Source organism: Hetaerina americana, unplaced genomic scaffold, assembly GCF_022747635.1.
Source record: "Hetaerina americana unplaced genomic scaffold, ioHetAmer1.1.p SCAF_50, whole genome shotgun sequence".
Taxonomy (NCBI): domain Eukaryota; kingdom Metazoa; phylum Arthropoda; class Insecta; order Odonata; family Calopterygidae; genus Hetaerina; species Hetaerina americana.
The window spans coordinates 2,011,881-2,034,692 of NW_027287096.1; the positions used below are offsets into that span (position 1 = coordinate 2,011,881).

General features: G+C 35.5%; 1 protein-coding gene across 2 annotated transcripts; it reads left to right on the forward strand.

The window, feature by feature from the left end:
• The first annotated feature begins 43 nt into the window (after positions 1-43).
• LOC139694566 (solute carrier family 35 member E2B-like) lies at positions 44-22,299 on the forward strand. 2 transcript variants are annotated; one of them, XM_071593068.1, is made up of 8 exons: positions 44-100; positions 456-842; positions 1,010-1,145; positions 1,371-1,619; positions 10,064-10,117; positions 11,829-12,050; positions 17,504-17,758; positions 21,571-22,299. In XM_071593068.1, the coding sequence occupies exons 2-7, from the start codon at positions 506-508 to the stop codon at positions 17,694-17,696; spliced, it is 1,191 nt and encodes a 396-aa protein (XP_071449169.1). In that variant the 5' UTR covers positions 44-100; positions 456-505; the 3' UTR covers positions 17,697-17,758; positions 21,571-22,299. The 2 variants fall into 2 exon arrangements, with proteins under 2 accessions (XP_071449169.1, XP_071449170.1); XM_071593069.1 differs by having other exon boundaries at positions 80-185.
• The last annotated feature ends 513 nt before the right edge of the window (positions 22,300-22,812 follow it).

Below are 22,812 nucleotides of genomic sequence, written 5' to 3' on the forward strand. Positions count from 1 at the left end.
TTTCGCCGGCAAAATTATCTCGTCTCTGCGAAAGAGGGCATAGCGAAAAGTTGGTAAATAGTTTGCCACCTCGATGGAACTCAAAACGAAGGAAGATAAGGTCAGTCAGTCAGTAATAACGAACGAACCTTCATATACTCTTTCTGCTAGTTCAATATCCGTGCATGAGTTATTCAATTTTCATGGTAAGAATGATTTTTAACCTTTAAAACTGCGTTAGCGTTTTGTTTATTCTAAAGGATTTTGATGATAGTGATAGAGAATACTGACATTTTACGGCATGTAATTAATAAATAATTAAATAACTTTCAACGTGATTTGAATTAATGCCTTATTTAGTTCACCATATGAGATTAATGGGTGCATCATGTTGCATTTCATTCTTTTGTATGGGATATTAAGTGTACCACTGCTCGGGTATTGTAATTTATACGATAGTTGTTTTGCTTTTACAGGTATTTAGGTTGTAATGGGGCATTTTAAGTGATAGCGAACAGCTCATTCTATGGCTGATGTCATTTTGGCTTCCTCAGGAAGTAAAGGTTTACTAGAAAAAAAATTAACAGGAATGGATAAATATGAGGATGGTGCTTCCGTAGTGAATACTCCCAGTGTTCTAATAACTTCTGAAGATCAGTTTACACATTATGTTAATCCTGAACGGACTAGAAGAGCCTCTCTAGTGAAGAGTGAGAGGGACGATATAATGACAAACGATTCGAAGGGGCTGTTGAACATTCGTGCAATTTTCTTTTTGGTGCTTTGGTATTTTTTCAGTGGTTGTACCTTATTCCTAAATAAATACATCCTCTCATTCATGCATGGAGACCCTGCAGTGTTAGGTAAGTATAACGAATGGTTAAACCTAATACCTGTTTGTAATTAAACATCACCAATTTTAAGGAATAGTTTTATTTTTAGAGTATATTACAGGTCTGTTATATGCAGAGAGAAAACAATGGATGTATAAACTTTCGATTTAAAGTAAGATAATTTTATTCGTCCCTAGGAACATTTCAAATGTTAATGACAACTACGTGTGGATTTGTGCAAATGTACATTCCATGTGGAATGTACAAGCCTATTAAACGCCTCACGAGACCTCCTGGTTTCTATAAACATATGCTTCTTGTTGGGTGTACTAGGTAAGGATTATGTGTTGATTACAAAGTTTTGGAGACAGTATTATTGGCCATATTTAGTGTGTGTAGAACATCTCTCTTATCCTGTCTGCCAAACTTATTGACTGAGTCTACAGTAAATGATTTAGGATTAGATTTTTACTTTCGGCCAATTTTTCCATTCTGTGTAGTAAATATATATTTTAAATTATCAATGTCATGAGACGAGTTTTCCATTTGTCTTTTCAGATTTACGACTGTTATTTTGGGATTAGTTGCATTGAATTATGTCGCTGTGAGCTTTACAGAAACAATTAAAAGCTCTGCGCCCCTCTTTACTGTGTTAATATCCCGTTTTCTACTAGGTGAACACACAGGACTGTATGTCAATTTATCTCTTATCCCTGTCATGAGTGGCTTGGCCCTTTGTTCTGCCAATGAACTGAGTTTCGATGCCAGAGGCTTCATTGCAGCTATGGCCACAAATCTAACAGAATGGTGAGTGTCTCTTATAATATTACACTCTGCATATTGAATTGTGAACCACGCAAAAAATTCTATTCTTTTATGATACTCGTCATGCATAGCAGTATGGTGACATTGGATGGAAGGTAATTGTGTTTTGTCACTTGGATCTTCAGAGAAACCCCGTTATTGAACATTGGTTTTGTCATCAGTAAATTATTATAAGGTGAGGTAATCTACTGGTTAATGTAGGTTTTTGGATGGACACAACTACTAACAAATAAATATTTTTGACCTATTATACTTCTAAAACTTAATGAACTCCGCAGGCTTTTAAAATTTATGTCATTATTATTAGGTAATCTACCGGTTAAGGTAGGTTTTTGGATGGACACAACTACCAAACAAATATTTTATTTCTCCTAACAAAACACAATATCCATCATCCTACTCTATATCAGGTCCCTCTTCATCTCCGCGTACTTTCTTCCTCCCTTCATCCCGTCCAACATCCCTATCCTGTTCCTTCCCTTTCCTCTTTTGCCCAACATTCTACCCTCCATCACAGTCTTCAACATCCCACTGCCGGTCATCACCCCCTTCATCCACTTTTCCTGCCTCCATAGGATTTCTCCCAACAAACCCCTCTCTTCGCCCACCATACCAAGTACTTCCTCATTTGTTTTCTTCTCTGTCCATTTCACCTTCTCCATTCTTCTCCACACCCACATTTCAAAAGCCTCCAATCTACGTCTATCCTCCTGCTTCAATGACCACGTTTCCGCGCCGTACATAGCTACGCTCCATATCAAAGTTTTTACGAGTCTTTTCTTAACATCCTTACTCAAAGTCCCCGTCATCAACTCCCTCCTCCTTGTGAAAGCCTCTTTGCCTAGCGCAATTCTTCTCCTTACGTCCCTACTACTTTGACCGTGTTGGTCCAAAACACTACCGAGATACGTAAACTGTTCTACCTGCTCTAGTTTTTGCCCACCTATTTTAATGTTTAGCTAAGCCTTTTTCTTTCTGGAAAATTGCATAACCTTTGTTTTAGTAATATTGATTCTCATCCCATATCTGTCGGACTGAATTCCCAATTCTCTTAGCAATGCTTGTAACCCCTTGGCTGACTGACAAACTAAAGCTTGGTCATCAGCAAGCCTCAGGGATTTTACGAATTCCACACCAACTTTCATGCCTACCATGCCATTATTCATTTCAGTCATACCGTGCTAATAAAATATTTTCAACACACACAATTCATTTTATACCATTCTTTTGTTTTGATAGCTAAAATACATTCAGCTGTTAAGTTTAGATGGGTCAACATAATCAGGGTTTCATCCACCCAGGAGAGCTGGGAATAGCTTAAATGGCAAAACCTGAATTAGGCTACTCAAGGAACCTCCAGGAATTCTGGCATAAACCCTGGAATTTCCTCATTGAGTGAACGCATGCCATGAAAGTGAACACGATATCATGTATCAAGTTTAGGTATTCAAAAATGGATGCTCCATTTCACTTTCCAGCATTATAAACACTTAAATCCCAATCACAAACACTTCAATCATTTTCTATATCCCCTCACTTTGTATTAAATCTCCCTGCTTTTAACTCTTTTCTTCATTTACCAATTTTTATCTTTGCATAATAAAAGAAATGGATGCTTAATGCAGTGTTTGTGAAGCCTCAAAACTCTTATTTGCTCTCCAGGATTTCTCTTGTCATGTATTACTATTATTATTAGTGTTCTATCAATTAAGGTAGGTTTTGAATGGACATTTTCTAAGGAATGGTAAATTTTTTGCCTCTCCTAACAAAATAAAGTAGCATTTGACATTATAATAAACCTTCGATTCCACAAGCTTCTTTTCTGCATTCATTCCATTCAGCATGCCTATCCGTTTCTTACTCCTTCCTAGCTTTCATCACATTCTCCTCTGTCGCAGTCTTCAGCAAACCATTCAAAGTGCTTTTCATCCACCTTCCCAGCTTCGTTTGGATTTTGACCAGCTATCTCCTAATCTCCGTGACCTGCCAGGCCTTCATATGTTTTTCTTCTGCTCATTTTATCTCTTTCATATGCCTCCATGCCCTCATTCAAAAAACCTACAATCTATGCCTATGTGTATCATCTTGATTCAGTGGCAATTTAGCTGCACCATTCAAAACCATGTTCCATGACAAGGTTTTAATAAGTCTTCTCGTAGCATCTTTTCTCACTGTTCATGTCAGTAACTCCATCCTTGTGAAATCTTTGCCTAATGTAGTTCTTCTTGAGCCCATAATGCGTTGAGCTATTTGTTCTCAGGCCATATTTACCTACAAGATGATCCACATAAAGTATGTCCGAAAAGTGCAACCACACCGGAATTCATTAAAAAAGTGCATAATATGATTTTAGAAGCTTGGTTTATGAAGGTGCCCAAAACTATTTGTACTGTAGGGACATACAAGAACAAGTCAGTTACATTTTGCACAAAGAGTTGAACATGACAAAGCTTAGTGCGAGATGGGTAACTTGAGTGTTCACTGAGATTCAAAAATGCATTCAGATGACACTTTCCAAAGAGTGTTTGACATGCTTTATGGAAAAGATGAGTGATTTCATGCATCGACATCTGGCAATGGATGAAAAAGGGACTTGCCATTGCCCACCAGAATCAAAATTACAATCCATGTTGTTAGAGGTTGGCTGTTTAGCTTTGAAGAAAGTGAATTTGTAGATAGCACTTGAGTATGCAGTTTGTCAAATGGGACATTATACTATGGACCCCTTGTCGCCTTTTGTAGGCTAATGCTGATGCTGGGTTTTTCCTTGCCCTTCCTTTCCCTTTCATCCCTAATGGTGCAAATGACCTCAGCTGTCGGTCACCTCCCTTATTAATTACTAACGAAAGGTGCAATTGGTGGGAAAGGTGATGGCATCTGTTATTTAGGATGCATAAGGAACTCTGCTGATTGACTATCTTGAAAAAGGTAAAGCTATAACTTAAACAATTCTTCTAAATTCTAACCTTCTAATAAAATTGGATGTAAAAAATCATGGAAGCGCTGCTTGCTGAGGGAAAAAACTTTCCCATCAGGACAATACACCTGTCCATAAAAGTCACTTGATGATGGGAAATTGGAGGATTTGCATTATTAAGTACTGGAACATTCATCCTATTCCTTGGCTTAGGCTTCTTCAGACTTACACCCCCTCCAAAAATGCAAAAATTTCTTCCCTCGTCAATGTTTTTCATCAATTCAAGATGCTATTGTGGCTGTAGACTAGTACTCTGCTGCACTTCTGGAAGAACTCTACAGAGATGGGATAATGGCACCGGGACACCACTGGATAAAATTTTTATATATTAAAGGCGAATATGTTGAAAAATAACTTTTTTGAAAACATAAATTGTAATTTTCTTTGTCAGACTGAGAACTTTTCAGATTAGCCTCATACCAGATAAGGTGCCTATAAACCCTTCAAAATGCTCCTACTATCTGCAATCTAGTCATTGATTCTAGCCTGTTTACTCTGTTAAATGCCTTCTTGGACTCTATGAAACAAACAATTAAATCCGGATTATATTCTGTGTTCCTCTTTATCGATGACCTGATATACTGCAATGGCATATCATTTGCCTTTCCCCTTTCTGAACTGATCATCCCCAGTAATCATTTTCCCTCCTTTCCATCCCATTCTTAATTATCCCAAGTACCACTTTTACTGCACATGAAATCAAACTTATATAGTTTTATTTATGTTTTTATTTTTTAGTTATTTTATTGTCATTCTATAGTTTTCCAATTGTATAATTCTGGGTCTATCTTCTAACTGGTTCACTCCTCTTCTGTGTCTTCTCTGATGCTGCTGCTGTTGATTTCACTTTGAAGGTATTACATGAGATGACAACAGCATAATTTTTTTTAAACAATGTGAAAAATTTTCATGGCAAAAAACACGAATGTTGGGCATGTATTTAATGATTCAATGCAATTTTCTAACAAAGGTTTGGGAGGCTCCTTTCCTTGTGTAAATGAATTTTTGAAATTTTATGCATGGTGTGTGATGGGTTTGTACATCTGTTAATATATATACACATTCAAACACGAAATCCCACCAAACGGCGAATAAATACTCATATATACAGAAACAGATATAAGGAAAAGGGATAGGAACACATATAAAGGACGAACACAATAAAGGTGGGGAAGGCGGAATTGAAACAGTCCCCTGACGCCATCTCTTGGCTAAAGAATCGGGGCGCTTGGCGACATATTAGACCCACGGATCTCAGGGTAAATTACGTTGCCTCGATAGCTCAAGTGGTTAAGAGCATCCGCCCGGCAAGTGGAAAGATCCGAGGTTCGAGTCCCGGTCAAGGAAATATTTTTACTCTTGTGATCCGTTCGATTCCGCCTTCCCCACCTTTATTGTGTTCGTCCTTTATATGTGTTCCTATCCCTTTTCCTTATATCTGTTTCTGTTAATATATATATATACATATACATATATATATATATACATATATATATATACATATATATATATATACATATATATATATATACATATATATATATATACATATATATATATATATATATACATATATATATACATATATATATATATACATATATATATATATATATATATACATATATATATATATATATATATACACATATATATATACACATATATATATATACACACATATATATATATATATATATATATATGCATGCTATCTTGCTGTCTATCGTATGATCAAAATGAATTCTCATTTCTCACTAGTACCATCAAGTATACGAATCTCAATTATTATGTGTCTGTAAGAAATAATAATTAGTTGAATGAAATGGGGAAAAGGATAAAATATTCTTTTAAAAGTAGGACCTGGTTCATGAGTGGATTGGTTTAGAATATTGTCCGGTTTTCACTTTCAGAATATCTGTAGGAAAACTTGCCAAATGTACTACTGGAGTCTTCACTTATTTCATGTAATCAGAGATTGATTGCTCAGCTTTAGAAGTGATAATAGCCACTTTACTATGTTTTTAATTCTTATATAATTTATTATTTGTGACAGGATGTTAACAGAATATCACCTCCCATTCCCAATATTTATTTATTTATTTATTTATTCAGTATTCCGAAAACAGCACATTTTGGCCTTTACATCGAACTATTAATAACGATAACAATGGTCACATTTACAAACACCCAAGCCCTAGATGGAGGGAAACTCCCCCAGGCGGGAATCGAACCCGCGACCCTTGGAATGGCAGACGAGGACGTTACCCCGCCGCCACCGGGGCCGGCAATAATTTGTATACTTCACTAAAATGAAGTGATTTTCTGACTTTAAAGTTCTAGTGTGAGAAACCTAATGACTAAAATGGGTAAATTTTCACAAGAAATGGAACATTGTCAGTATCTTCATTTATAATTCAGCACTCTTGAAAATCACATCACAAAATCTCTAAAAGAATGCCTCCTACATTGCCTTTTAAGGATGAATAAGCATTCTTAAGTCATTGCTTGCATATGTAGTGCACCATGATTCTCGGTTTTGATGGTCTCCCTTCGTCAGGCCTCATGTGTCGGCCATTTCAGGGATGGGCCAATTTCTCCCTAGGAGTAGAGAATGATAGATTATACACGTTCTTCAACTTTGCGAGATTGTTTGTTTTTTACGTAATTCATAAATGAATCTTCGTCATTATTTACGCCGGTCGGATTTACATGTGAGAAAGTTGTTTTCGTCATTGTGACCCAACTTTACGGACTACTCCTTTATTTGATCATTGGAAAGGCATTCAGTGAGATCATGTTTGCCGCATAACCTTCATGATCTGTGTTTACACTCATTCGCGTCAGGGTCGTGGAAGTAGGAGAGGAAGGTTTCTTATTTCGTATTTCCATGTGTTTTACGACTTGCATGGGTTGTCTTATCGTTTTCGAACCAATAATTTTATGCTTAGAAAATTCCAAAAGTGCTTTCATGTAAATGGAAAGGGTAACGATTTTTTTATCAAAACCTTTGTCATCTGAGAAGAAAGAGGTGAACAATGCCTGAGTGTTGGTCTTGGACGATTTCCTCTTCTCGTACACAAGTACAATAGATATAGGATTAGAGGAAATAAATATTGTCGGATAATGATTTCGACCTTCGGAAAATACAATGTGAATTGGTTTTATGGTGTCCAACTATTCACGTATTGTGCAGCCTTTTGTTAGGACTATCGTACTACTTTTATCGCCGAGGACAAGAAACTGGATTGTCCTAGAAGATGGAAGGTGCTTGAACTCGAGAGGTGGAAGTTCTTTTTTAGTCCAGTGAAATGAAAATATAACTACGAATGACGACCTTGGTCTAGTGAAATAAGATACCGTTGTATTACTATAATAGGAATTCTATTCACGTGATAAGGAAATTGTAAATATTGCCTCCTTGCATTCTCTATGACTCTGGCTAAATTTGAAATACCTTCCAATCAATATGCTGTGTTTTAAAAACTTAAATTCGATGTGGATTTGTGGAAAGCATTCGTTTGTCGAAACTATTGTGACTTCAGCAATTAAAATATAGAAGTTGAGTTCCCGGCTTCATTTTTTTAAATGTATAATAATTGCGTATATTTATTTTATGCATCACTGATATTTGAATTTTCGTGGATTCGTGTTGACATTTCCAATGTTTATGAAAAAGCAGTAATCTCAAAGTTTATAAAGGTCGGGGTCTTGCGCTCAGGAATTTGAGCTCAAATAATTTTTTTCGGCCGAAGCTGTTTTGTGGTTTCGCTCTCTGGCACTCTTTCATAATGTTGATAACTTTGCAATCGTGTAAATTATACTGGTGTTGGACAATTATATCATCCTTGGGTTCCGTACAGAGCATATTGAAGATAATTTTTCCGGAAGTCGTGGTCTTTTGAGCCTGGAAACGAATTAATATCGCTAGCGCTGAATCCAATAAACTGTAGTCAACATCACCATATCATTGGGGAATAAGCCTCCTATTTGGGAGGGTACAATCGAGGTAGAAGGGAAGTGAAATTTTATGGAGCTGTAAAAATGAACCCTCTGCAGTTTTTAGGAGAATATTACGTGGGGAGCTTCACGATTCCCACGTTGAAGAGGTCGCAGATGTACAAAAATATTCTGTCCAAGAGCACAGCGAGTACTGAGTAGATGATGTTGCATATTTTTTAAATTGGAGCCAACTTTCTCATGTCGTTCCTTTCTCATTTCCCTTTATTTCATCGCCGTAGTTCATTGTGTGTTGCTCATCTGTATGCGTAAGAGGGAGACCTTCAAAGTCAATTCGTCCGCCTAAAGGAGGACGGGGTCTCGATTTCACTCTCGGGTCTTCCCGGAATTTCAAAAGTGTAGGACCACGGCATTTTGGGTAAAGTGAGATTACCTTTTCCCAAATTTGTGCACGTATCGAGTGGCATTCGCTTCCGTCATTTCTTCATTTGAAACTGCGAGTGCTGTAGTGCCCACTGAAAGCTAAGGCGATGTTATAGATTTAATTTTTAGAGGCTGCAGTAATCAAGATTGCCGAATTGGGTCGCGTGCAGCGTAGAGGATCTAGATTTGTAAAACGATGTTATGATAAACTTAGTAGCGTATTTATTGTAGGTATTTGTTAGTAGCGTATTTATTGTATTAGAACAGTATTTATTGATCATATGATTTGTAACTGCGAGGAAATGATTCAAGTGCATCTCCACTTTGGAAGCTCTTGGGGTTTTGATACATTTATGTAGCCTAATGAACAATAGTATTCACAAATATGTTTCTTACGCAAAATGTATAATAAATACTTCTCCTTGGCAGACATCATCTACATAATACCCCGCAAGCCGCCGCAAGGGCGTGTGGCGGGGGGTGTTAGGTCACCAACCGTGAAAAGGAACAATGCCACATGCAAAACAACAACATGGAAAATTACACCCACAGTGGCGCACACACTCATGCAAAAATCCCTTCATCCAACACTCATGCAAACACATATACCGCAAAACAAAAAACTGCACCCCAGGATGCAGCAAGATAGCCATCCTACAACACGCAAGCCAGGACACAACAAGCAAGAATGTGAAACATCACTACCACATGAACATGCACCACAAAACACTCTACCCCCCAAAGAGACTGTAAAAGGTAGGGAATGCGACCCAACGTTTCAGGTAGCAGGAATTTTTCCCCGCGGAAAGGGACGAGGGATTGAAAGGGAGACTTAAAAACAGATGAACAGAACACGAATGAGTTCATTCGGAAAGAATGGGTTATTATAACAAAACACATAAGGTTAGTGGAAGAACATCTTCCCCTCTCTTCTCATCATTGTTGCTGTACTCCACCCAGCCAGTTAACCTTGTAACAGCTGGTGGGATGTTGTGTAGGTAAAATTTTTATGCTTGTGTAAGTTAAATTTTTCATTAATGATTCTAATGCTCCTAATTTTTTTCAGTTTACAAAATGTGTATTCCAAGATGCTAATCAGCGGTGACAACTTCAAGTACACGTGAGTATTATGATACCATTTACCAATATGCTAATGAAAATGCCTCTTATTCTTAGCATTTTATCAATGTGTATTTAGTTTTAAAAGTAACACTTCAGTGGATAGACAATGCAATTCTTAGATATCAGAGCCAATTCTTGATAAAGCAATTGAATATCCTCGATGGTTTCAGGCTTCACTTTGTGGAAGTATTTGATATGCCCATAAAAAGATTTTGTACTTGACAGAGAAGTCGGTGAATAAGGACAAAATATTTTGATATGGAGATAATAAAACAAGTGAAATTTGAATAGCCAGAAAGCATAAATTTTATATCTAGTCTACATCCATCCCTCTTTGATTTGTACTTTTTGGAACCAGTAGAAGTTTAATCTAGTCTGTTCAGTTTATAGTGGGTCGCGGTAGTCTAGTGGGTAGAGAGTTGGACTGCTGATTGGAGGGACTTGGGTTCGATTCCCAGGCAAGGCACTCTGGGCACCTGCAGCTCAAACCAAGCTATGTGATTTTTTGGGGACCAGGTCTTCCTGGGAAACCATAACCGGCACAGGGAAAGGAACTGGCCCCCCTACCCTGATGTGTGAATTTCACATGCCGTCGGGCTTAGTACTGGGTGTACTCTACCATCACCTACCAAACCGACCTTCGGGTTTATTACTGTGTTTATGGTTTTTTTATGTTACAGTTTTTATGTTTTCTTTGTAGAGTCGAAATTAATTTTAATTGCAAAAGATGCAATTGTGCTAAAAGATGTGCTAATTCATATTTTGCAGTGAAGTTTCCAGTTTATTTAATAATAATAATAATAATTTTTATTTGTCCAGAGACCATCATACAAAAAAAATTGTACATAGTATAGGACACGTCAATATATACAATAATACACAATGTAAATACATATGCCTATTCTAAGTTTCATGGTCCATGAAATTCCTAATAGAATAGAACAAATTCCTTTGAAGAAAAGCTCTCAATTTTCTTTTAAATAGATAAATGTTTGTGCTGGATTTCAGGTCCTCGTTTAGCTTATTAAACATAAGGAGACCCATAGATTTAGGGCCTAGTGCGGTGGTTCTAGTTCTTACGTAAGTTCGGTGCAGATCATTTTTAGACCTGGTCCCATAGTGGTGAATACCACAATTTGTGTCATACATTGAAAGGTTTACAAAGGTGTACACCAGTAATACATAGATATAAATACATGGCAAAGGTAGAATGTTCAATTTATGGAATAATGGACGACAAGGAGCATTATGCTCTGCTTTGACAATTAGCCGTACGGCTCGCTTTTGAATTTTAAATATTGTGTCTGCAAGCGGAGAAGAACCCCAGAAAAGGATACTATATACTATACAGGAGTAGATATTTGCATAATATATTGACATGAGGACATCCATTGTTACGGTAAACCTGATGCTTCTAATAAGGAAGCAAATGGTATTCATTTTTTTGCCCAGGTGACATATATGCTCCCACCAGGACAACCGCCCATCTAGAACTATTCCTAGGAATTTTGCATGGGGCGCTTGGGGAATTAGTTTTCCACTTGATTCAATCTAATATCTAATATCTCATGATAATAATTTTCAAGGCAAAAATTAATATATTAAGGATTAATTAAGCTGCTTGTTAATATATACAGGTTCCCCACTGACAATATCATAGTTAATAATGGGTTACCATCAATATAAGTACTATCCTTCATGTTTTATAGCCCAGCTGAGCTTCAGTTTTATACAAGTATGGCATCTATGGTTGTACAAATACCAGCTTCAGTCCTCCTGGTTGATGTTGGTGGAGTATCTGCAGCTGGTTGGGCTCAAGCAACCTCTGATCCCACCCTCCTTGCTGCATTGTTGCTGAATGGCGTGTTCTTCCATTTTCAAAGCATCACAGCCTATGTTCTAATGGGCTACATAGGACCGGTAACACACAGGTAAACTTTTGATTGGTAGTAATTAAATATTCATGTATGTATACAGAAGGTTCTGGCATCATCCTATGGTTGGATTTTATAAACTTAAGAGAAGAGGGAAATAAAATAGCTTCTTTCTCTGAGGAATAATAATTATGTTCAAACCTTTGCATAATTATTTCATTATTGGATGCCATTGCCAGTTTTTAAGTTAATTAATAATCCACAATAATATGTATGATCACCACTTTGAACTTGCGTCATATTATGTAAACTACTTCTTGCTAATAAATCAAGGGGTATTTTGATACCATCTTTTAATCATACTGTGTGTGTCTGGAAAGTAATGCAAATATTACTTTTTTGCAAACTAAATTTATTAAAATTATTATTTATCAGTATTAATTTTTAATAAAAACTTTCACAGGCATAATTGTATTCCTTTTTGGATATACCATGTACAATAGAAGGGAATTAATTATTTTCTTGATTACATGCTCATAAAATGAGAAACTAACATTGCTATGAGGTCTTTATATGAAACATATATTGTTCTGTTCAACACTTATTTTCGGTATTTATATAATCAAATTGTGATAAGTAAAAACAAGTTTATGATAACCTCTGAAGTCTTTATTATCTTTGTTTATTATCTAGGTGCTTCTAATCTGCTAATATATTATGAGATCAAAAATACCCTCAGGTTCAGACAAACTCAGGTGCTTAGCAGCCTTCTGCAAACCTGTTTTGCTTTCTCTTTATGTAGAATAACCTCCCATCCTGTTCTATAATAGTCCTATAGAATTAACTTTATTCAGATAATAGTTTCTGACTTCTAGTGAACATTCCTTTCCTGGTAGCTCTATTCTAGCTTTATGTGATTAAATAATTTGTCTGCTATGAGTCCAAAATAATATTTCCCTTAATATACATAAAATAGATATTTATTAATAACTTTATTTAACATGAAATAAGTAAATTTATGTGTTATATTATTTATCATTTCTTTTAATTCAGAAGCTTATTAATTTTGTACATTTGTAAGGATCTATTCTGTTCACTAATCTTGGTTCTGATGTTTACATGATTCAGCCATAGATTCCTCCGGATGAGTTCCAACCTCATTAATTAGTTCAATAACATAGAACATTTATGTTAACCAAAATAGGTAAATTTGAAAATAATTACAAATTTCTCTGAAATTAAAGAAGTTACAATTTAACCACTACTTTGTTTACCTATATCTGTTTCACGCATAATATTAAATTGTCAATAATTTTGCAGGGGTAAATTTACTAAAAATGAATGTGTATGTATAGTGATTGGTTTGGCACAGCTTCTGATTTAGCTAGTTTTCATTTTCCAGCTATCTGGCTCTTTGTATCTTTTACCATTCAATGTACAAATGTAGTCCATATTCATCTTGTTAACATTCCATTTTTTATACCCACTACACCATTGACTCTTGATTGAAAGTCATTCATAAAAATAATCAAATGCAGTCTTCGATTATTTTTTCAAATGCTTTCAATTCATTTTGAAAGAATGATCTAAAACAACCATAGATTTTTTAAACCTGTTTTAAAACAGAGCATCCAATTATCTGCAACAATAAGTTTCAGGGTGTCCTAACTTAGAAGTTCCCTTAAGTATGAACTTTGCCTATCCATTTAATGTACCTGTTGGTTTCAGTGATCATATCTAATTATGCTCAAGTAGGCTGTATGTTCAGAATTTAGATTTTCTGTGCTTCCAGATAAAGATGTACGTATATTTAGCCTTAGTTAAGGCAAATCAAGGTCTCCTTTGAAAATATTTTTAATTGATTGATTTTACAAATACAACAATTCCAAAGTGTGAAAATCATTTGCCTTGACGAGGATAATCTTTACACTTAGAAATTGTTACAGTGTAATGTGCATTTAGCAGATAACTCCCTTAAAACAGAGATGAAGACTACTACAATTTTCCGCTGAATAAAAATTTATTCACAACCAGTTTTGATGCACTACATCATTTTCAAGTGAAGCTCTCACGTACAGTTCCAATATGTATACTTTAAATATAGGAGGTGGAGAAACTAGGGTGTCACCACGTGCTGGGAGGGGTTAAATAAGTGGGATAAAACTGAAGCTCCTGGGATGGGAAAAGTGTGTACACATGTGGGTGGAGGGGAAGAGGGAAAGTCAAAAGAATACAAAGATTCCAGTTGGCTGTGATGAGGTGGTCCCTTCTTCCCATCTGCTCTTCCTATGGCATCCATCTTCCCGTCTCCCCACGGTGTGTGGGAAAGGAGTGGTGGTGGCCCATGGTGTTGGGTGGGGTCTGTTTGCCGATCAGTCTCCTCCACTGGGGATTATCCGGGTGCCAAGAGTCGACCCCTACCTTGGCTGCAACCAGAGAGAGGCCGGTGTCCTCCTGTGTTAGGTTGGGACCAAATCACTGGGTGAACGGCTGGTCTCAAGGAAGGGTCCATCCGTGAGGGGGAAGAAAAGTTGGTCCTTTGCTGGGGTAAACCCCAGTTGTTCAACCATTAGTTTTCTATGCTATGCTTTGGTTTTGGATGAATTTAGGCAAGAAGATGGAGGGAGGGAAATAGGTCGTTTTTTTTTAATTTTTTTTTATTTATTTTATTTATTTATGATCGGTTTCAATTATGTGATCTCCTTTCCGTAGACACTTTCAGTGCTCATTTGCTCTTGTTTTGAAGTCTCTGACTGTTTGGCATATGTATTTAGCGAGGCAGGAGTTACATGTCAGTTCATATGCTCCACTTTTCTGCATTCTATCCACCTTGTCTTTTGAATTGCTCAGTAGTTTGGATAGGTTTAAAGGGGTGTAAAAGGAAACTCTGTACTTTTCTTTGGGGAATCTAGTGGCTATTTTATTTGACAGGTGGCCAATGTAGGGTATCCTGCACCAACGTTGAGTTTCGGGTGGAGGGAGATGCTTCCCAGGTTAAAGAAGTCATGCTCTGTAATGCTTTGGTTTACCTCTTTTTGTATATTAGGGTGTCTATTAGGTTTATACTGTATCCGTTGTTAGTGGCTATAGTTATAATGGCATTTAGTTCTTTTTGGTTGTGGGATTATTGAAGTGGGATGTTGAGGAGTCTGTGTAGCATCGTGTGTAGCTGGTTAGTTTGTGTGCAATAGGGTGTAGGGAGTCATGTGGTATAATTTAGTCTGTAGAAGTGGGCTCCCTGTAAATTGAACATTGGTGTGTTGAGCCCTCTCTTCTGATGGTTAGATCTAGGAAGTTAATTGAGTGATTCTGTACTGGTTCCATAATAAATATTATGTTTTTATGTGCCGAGTTAAAAAATGAAACAAAGGTGTCTAGTTGTCTATTGGTTCCTTTCCAGCAGCAAAGAATGTCATCTATATAACAGAACCAGTATATAACATTTCCGGTCTAGTTTTTAGCTGAGTTGAAGATGGTGTTTTCCAGATTGTCCATAAATATTTCTGCTAATAGAGGTAAGAGGGGATAACCCATGGCAGGCCTTCCGGTTGTTGGTAGAATTTGTTATTGAACGTGAAGTAATTTTGTTCTATACATAGGTTCATGAGGGAGTATATTTGATGGGCTTTTTCTTTGGAAATATTTGTGCATAGTAGAATGTCCTTTGCCAGTTAAGTGGCTTCAGAAGTGGCAATAGACGTGAATAATTTTGAAACATCAGAAGAAATTAATTTACAATTGGTGGGGATATTTATATCTTTGAGTTTTTTGATTAGAGTGATGGAATTATCTGTCGCATGTTTTGCTTTGAAATTTGTTATTTGTCAGAATATGCAGCCACCTGGAGTCTTCGTACTCCGTTGTCTTTCTCTCTTCCTCTACAAACCCTCAACCTCTACCCCTACTTTTACGAGCTTTTTTTTCTTCCATCCCCAGAGGTCTGGGTTTTTTCCCATTCATCTAACCCCTCCCAGTACGTGGTTACACCCTGGTTTCCCCACCTCCAATATCCATTGTATATATATTGGACCTGTACAGTGAGAGCTTTACTTGAAAATTGTGTTGTGCATCGAAACTGGTTGTGAATAAACTTTTATTTAGTGGAAAATTGTTGTTGTCTTCATATCTGTTATAATGGAAGTTCTACCACATCACACCTGAATCTGTAAATTATATTAGGACTTCCTTAAAAGTTACTTTTGCAGCATCTCCCACAGTTCCTTAGGATTGATTTTACTCTGCAAATCTAATGTTGCTCCTGAATTTTAATAGACTAGATGTTAATATTGCCCTTATTCTCAAAGTTTTTCATCTGACATTCATATGAATACTGCCATAGTACAATATTCATGTGCCATTGTGTAATATGTAGGATAGCTACAAATCTGAGAAAATGAAAAATGTCTCCTGAAGTCAGAAATGTGTAGTCATGAAAAATATGGACATTCACGGAAATACATCGTAATACAATGACCTCATAAGGTTTTTAAAGAGGAAAAATCTTAGAAACAATGCACTATTGGTATGATATTTTTGAAGTTTGAATGAGTAGCGCTGTTGTAGATAGCCAGATAAACATAATCATATTATATAAAGTAAAGCAATACAATGTAACTATTTTTACTTATTAGAGCTTGGAAAAGCAAATTTTTACGGTGATAGTAATGTTTCACGAAACTAATATTCTGGAATTTTTTTTGGCCGAATAGTGCTAGGAAACCAGGAATTTTTTAGAAATATGTAACAAAATTTAACAGTGCTGAATAGGCTGCATTTTTAGAATTTAATTTTTTCAAATTTTAATAGATATTTGAAAATCTGAACTATTGCTATTACTATGCATGTCAGAGGAAAACTGACTGGTGTTTTGAGTGTGATCTGAATTTTGTGTACTTTTGTGTACTTTTAGCGCAGTACAGTTTTCCCAGTTCTGTATTTTCCCATCAATAACGCATGCGTTATCGATGCAAAAATGTTCAGCAGATCCAAAAAATGACGATACGCATTATGTAATGAATGTTAAAAAAATCCAAACATTTACATACCTATATTCACAATAATTTATAGAATAGTTTCACAAAAATAAATTAGCCTGGAAGCATGCCATTTTGTCATGGATGCAATTTTTTTACATTTTAAAGGTTCATGTGGAAGCACAAGCAATATATGATATATTTAAATTAGTTAATCATTTTTTTATTATTGAATGCTGTCGTTGTTCCAGTTGCTGGTGAAAGGTGATAACTTTACAGCACCATTACGGACAAGTTTATTACAGGCAGAGGTTCACCTAATTTTGTAGCATGTTGGAACCCTTTTAATGATTGAATTTCTGTTTACCTAGAGGCAGTAAACCTAATTTATTAGTCCTGAAGTGCATGTAACCAAACTTTCCATTTTAGAAGGAAACCCACTTCCCCTTGCTACAAAAATGTTTGTCTCACATATTTGTTTCCTGATTAACTCATGCTTCTCTGTTTGTGATTATTACCTTTGTTGCTCTGTTTTAGTGTTGCTAACACAGCTAAAAGGGCATTCCTAATATGGTTGTCAGTTGTTCTTTTTGACAACCCTGTCACTGTGTTGAGTGGTCTTGGAACATGCATTGTTATAGCAGGGGTTCTGCTATACAACAAGGCCCAAGAGTACGACCAAATGGTTAAACTAGTCAATTCTGGAAAAACTTCAAGTGGCCTAAGATAGTGACAAGGGGCGGGATTGGATGCCAATCCTATTGAGTCTTAAAATAGAGGCTGTTTGAAAAGGTTAGTATAATTCAATATTACTCTGCAAACTAATAAGGGTCTTTTTATTTGATGCATTTAAGTAACTAAATACCTGTGATGATAAAAAAATGGAAGGTTGAATTAGAGTAAATGTATTCAATTAAAAAGTAATGACTAAATATTCTATTTAAATGTACCCAATGGTTGAAAATAATGTCAGTTAATTTTGTTATACAGTTGACTATCTATTTATAGAATATATTTATACATAATTTTAATAGATTATGTCTATCTTTATATATATTTACGTATTAGAATTTATCATACAATCAGTGGACATTTTCTCTATAAAATAATGCTAGTGGCTCTTGGATGATTCATTGATATATTTACTTTTTTAAAACTATTTGATACTATGTTGCTGCTTAAGATGTTGATGTAGGATTTTCAAGATTATTATTTGAAAATATCACCCAATTTTTTTAATATGAAATTATAAGCATAGTGGTAGTGTAAGGTAATATTTGACCAGTGTCTAATAAATTAAAACATAATTTAATCACTAGTTAAACCAGACCTTGGAGTGAATTGTGTTTCTTGCATTTAGTCTCTCTTCTTTCTGATCATTTGTTAAGTCTCTTATTTTAAATCAGTCCTCATGGTTATTTTCAGCAGCAGCCTGCTAAACTGAAGCAAAACTTGAAGTTCTTTCTAGTGTTCCGTTGACACTTATGGCACAAGCTTCGTGCAGACCTTGCACATTTCCAGATCCTCAGTCACTATCTCATGTACCACAAATGTGGATATGTGTAGAGTGTCAGCAATTCGCTGGATGCTCAATCGACAGTCGGAATGCAAAACTTTGCGCACACGATTCACGTTTTTGTCAGTTCTGGCTGTTGTTGGGTGTCTGGAATGGAGTTCATCAGTGACCTCCTTCCGGCCCTCCTTGAATGCCTTGTGCCACTTCTCGGACTGTGACCTTAAAATACAGTCATCCTTGAAGGCCTCTTGAAACATTTGGAATGTTTCATTTGCATTTTTTTTCAAGCTACATGTACAACTAGATGGCATGTCACTGTTAAAGCAAACGCTCCATAAATATTTACAAAGCCGAAAAACAAACTTCACGCGGAGGCACATCTTTCTGCTCAGACTGGTTGGAGCAAACTTGCGACCAGCTGCATTGGAAGGGCAGACCCCTCACCACATTTCCCTACTGGTTTTACCGCACTGCCATGAGTAGTTACGTCACCATATTATCATGCTCATTGCTTTCATAATAGACCATGTATATCTCTCCCCACTCATAAATCGGGAATGCGTTTAAGCTGAACTAAGTTAATCCTTTTTTGTTAGAAATTGGCAAAGTTTTTTGTAGGTATAGCCTTACACCCTTCATGAATGCCTTTGTTTATTAACCCTTTTACTGTGGTTTACTCTCCGCAATCCTACTTCTCGCATGCTGTGGAAATGGAGGTTATTGTGTCGCCATAACCTTTATGACTCCAAAAATTATAAAATAATCCAAATAATAAAAACTTTGGATGAAAAATCTAGTTCTACTGTTAATGTAGTGGAAAAAGTTTCATAATTTATTTGGTCGAACATAATTTTTACAAAATTTGAAAATTGATAACCTACAACAGAGTTGGTGAAAAGGCACATCTGCAGCAGCATACCCTGCAAATTTACTGGAAATGTTCACAGCAGTGAAAGGGTTAAGGGTAGTATACTGGTAATGGCAGGTTTTAAATGGTGGAACTAGGGGATAAGTATTGCTATGCCTGTAAGTCCCACCAAACACCACATTAAATGATCTAATCACAATACCACTCTTCATACTTCCACACGTTTTTCGCTACTTTAAATTGTTTTGAATGATAATGTGAACAGTTCCAACGCTTGCTTGAACTTCCTTAGCTATCATTTCATCAGTAATTCTTCTCTTATCGCAAATAAATAAATCGATCCTCAATTCCAATGAGGCACCTGAAACTTTGCCTGGACATCCATCTTGGGGCTTATCACCCACACTTTTTCAGCCACTTTAAAATGTGTTTAACCCTCTTGTAAACGTTTGCATGATTAATACAACTTATCTCATTTTGTATCAACATTCTTGGAAGTATTTTACTAGGTTTTGCACCTCATGTGACTAAAAACCTAATGACAGAGCACTGCTCTTCTAAGGTGCAATCTTATAGTGGACTTGTCATGGTGAACTGATGATTTTGAGGTTATGTTGATATAAAATAACTAAACAGCTGATCAGAGGTCATCCCAAGGCTACCTACTAACTTCTCTGAAAAATAGTGAAGATTCATTCAGTAGTTTTAAAATGAGAGAATTTTCCTCTTTACTTATTGAATGATCCTCGTAATATAGAATGTTAGCCTTACATTTCAAATTATACACCTCAATGAATAGTAAATCATACTCATTAATTTGATCTCAAATTTTAAAATGGTGGAAACCAGGAAAATTCTGAAATAATCATAGACTAAAATTTCAAGCATTTTAGACAAAAATTGAAAATTTTTGTATTGTGGTGGTGAAAATTTCTAAGTAACATTTGGTATGAAAACCCTAATTATTAGGTAGTAAAGAGTGCTATTATAGGATAAATGGAAATAAGGCATATTTATATGATTTTAAATGATATAGATGTCTTTTTAATGTATCATGTTTTGGAAAAGTCAGTCTTGTCAACTGTTGGCCATGCTTTGAACTTGTGTCGGTGACGTATATAAGGAATAGTTTAAGTAATGGTAATTTGTATGAAAGGAATTCTTATTGTATATGTAGGTTGTGGGAGGGAGCTAGGTAATTAATATGGCCCTAGAGATCAGGTTGGTTAATATGCTCTTTGTGACCTTGTATGGTAATAATACACATATCACCAGTTAATCTTTGAAATTTTAGAGTTGACGGCAGTTACCAACTTCATTTGTTTTTTTAATAATTATAATCACTAGTCATAATGTGTTTTTGTTTCCTGTGGACAAGCATGACTAAAATATTTGTTGTCATAATCATTTATACTGGACGGATTTTACTTTTTTTTTAAGTTGTACATCAAAATTCTTTGGTCACCTTCTATTATCTTGTATCTTTTCTCTGTTCTCAAAAAGCTTAAAAATTCTCTGTTGAAGAGAAAAATGTATATTCATGGGAAATGCAATGTAATCTTAAACCTGCATCAACCATTTTACTTTGTAGTATAGAAATCTGAAGGTGTCTTAATTTAGCAGGATGAGAACAGTTTCATCATGATGTTTAATTTCTCATACAAGTATAGTATGTGTTCTGTCATATTAGGATTTGTCTGATTGCTGCTGCATTTTTTAGTTATTGAGAACTTGTGTATTAGGTATATGTTGAGCATGGAAAATTCAGCCTGTTTTTCATATTATGTGGCACCTGGGGTGATCCATATTATTTCAGTGTAAAAGCCATGGTTGTTTTAGGTAAGCCACAGATTTGTTTTGATTACCACATCTGATTTCATCTACTTAGATGCAGCAATATAGCACATCTATATTTCATTTATAAATTCAGCATTATGTTGATCCAGTTTATCTCAATGATTTGAACTTCATTATATTAATTGTTATAGTATTCGTTTTAGTTTTCATTAGATGGCGCATACAGTCCATATTAAAAATTATCATGTTTAAGTAAAGCATACATGTATACTGCATATAGGTATACTGGATACATTTTGTGCATCAGAATCAAAGTGTTCTTGTATGGAATAAAAGGCTGGTGCTGTAACTCATTTAAAAAAATTTTAAATGTTTGCACACCCATAGTTCTAGGAAGCTAATATAAATTTTCATTTCTTCCAGGTAAAAGTTGCTCCATCAGAAATATCATGTGGTGGAAAATGCTCATCTGTGATTGAGTTATCTAGTTTTTTGACTTATAATACATCAACTAATGAATCAAGTCATGTGATACATAGTTTACAACTGTGAGTAAAATTGAAACTCAGGGAAGCACATATTGAAAGCGGAAGAAAACATGAGTTGTTTCTTGATGCTTGATGTTTTTTATTGCAAGTTATAGGGCCATTTATGTGTGGTCTTATTTATTTAGTGTGTGATGACCACGTAGGTAGCAGGGTATTTTAAATCTATTGCACAGATTTTGGATAAATATTGTTTGATGATCCACATGTTTGTTATTGTGTAAATTGTAATTTATTTGTATGGTTCTGCATTTCATGGAACATTGTCTCAATACAAAATAGTATTTTTCGTGAAATTTTTTAAATAATTGTTACTATATCTGGTATGAAATATAATTTTAGCATAATAATTATTGACTTACATATGATTTAATGATGCATTTATTGTCTCAATTTTGAACACACTATGTTTTTCATACTTGTAAATTTTTGACAAATGTGTAATATTATTTAAGTACACATTGGTTTTGTAAATTGTACATATATGTCTGTATATGGTTTTAAGACAGTAGATGGAATGTAATTACATAGATATAGGATATTTAAAAGAAGAAAATTATGAACTTTGATGCCTCAACTCTTGTATTTTTATAAACTCACTACATGTTGTGATGATACAGTGATTTTATTATTAAAATATAAAAATTATTTCTAAGTTTCTCTGACAAAATCATTTGGTTTTGGAGCGCACAGCTCCAAGTATTCAAAATGGCCACATGGAAAAACCTGTGTGGATAATGTAATGAAACATTAAGACATTTCACCTATTTCTCAAAAGTGCCTGTAAGTCATGTATAACCATGAGCTAAATGCTATAAGGCAAACAACAGTTTTTTTAGGAGATAAGGCTTGCCATTTTATGAAGTTTGTTTACCCAGTTTAAATCCTAATGCTGGTCACATTAGTTCAACCAACCTACCACCTTCCTCAGCATCATGTAATTTCTATAAGTCCTCTCCTCTCACTTTCACCTAGAGGTGAACCATGACATTTGAAATCCAGATCATATTTTATTGTCATTTTTGTAGTTGTTTAGCAAATAAAACATGGGTAGGCTATTAGGGAGGAGGTTTCTTTAATTAAACAGGCACACAGAGCAGAAAGTTGACAACTTTGGTAA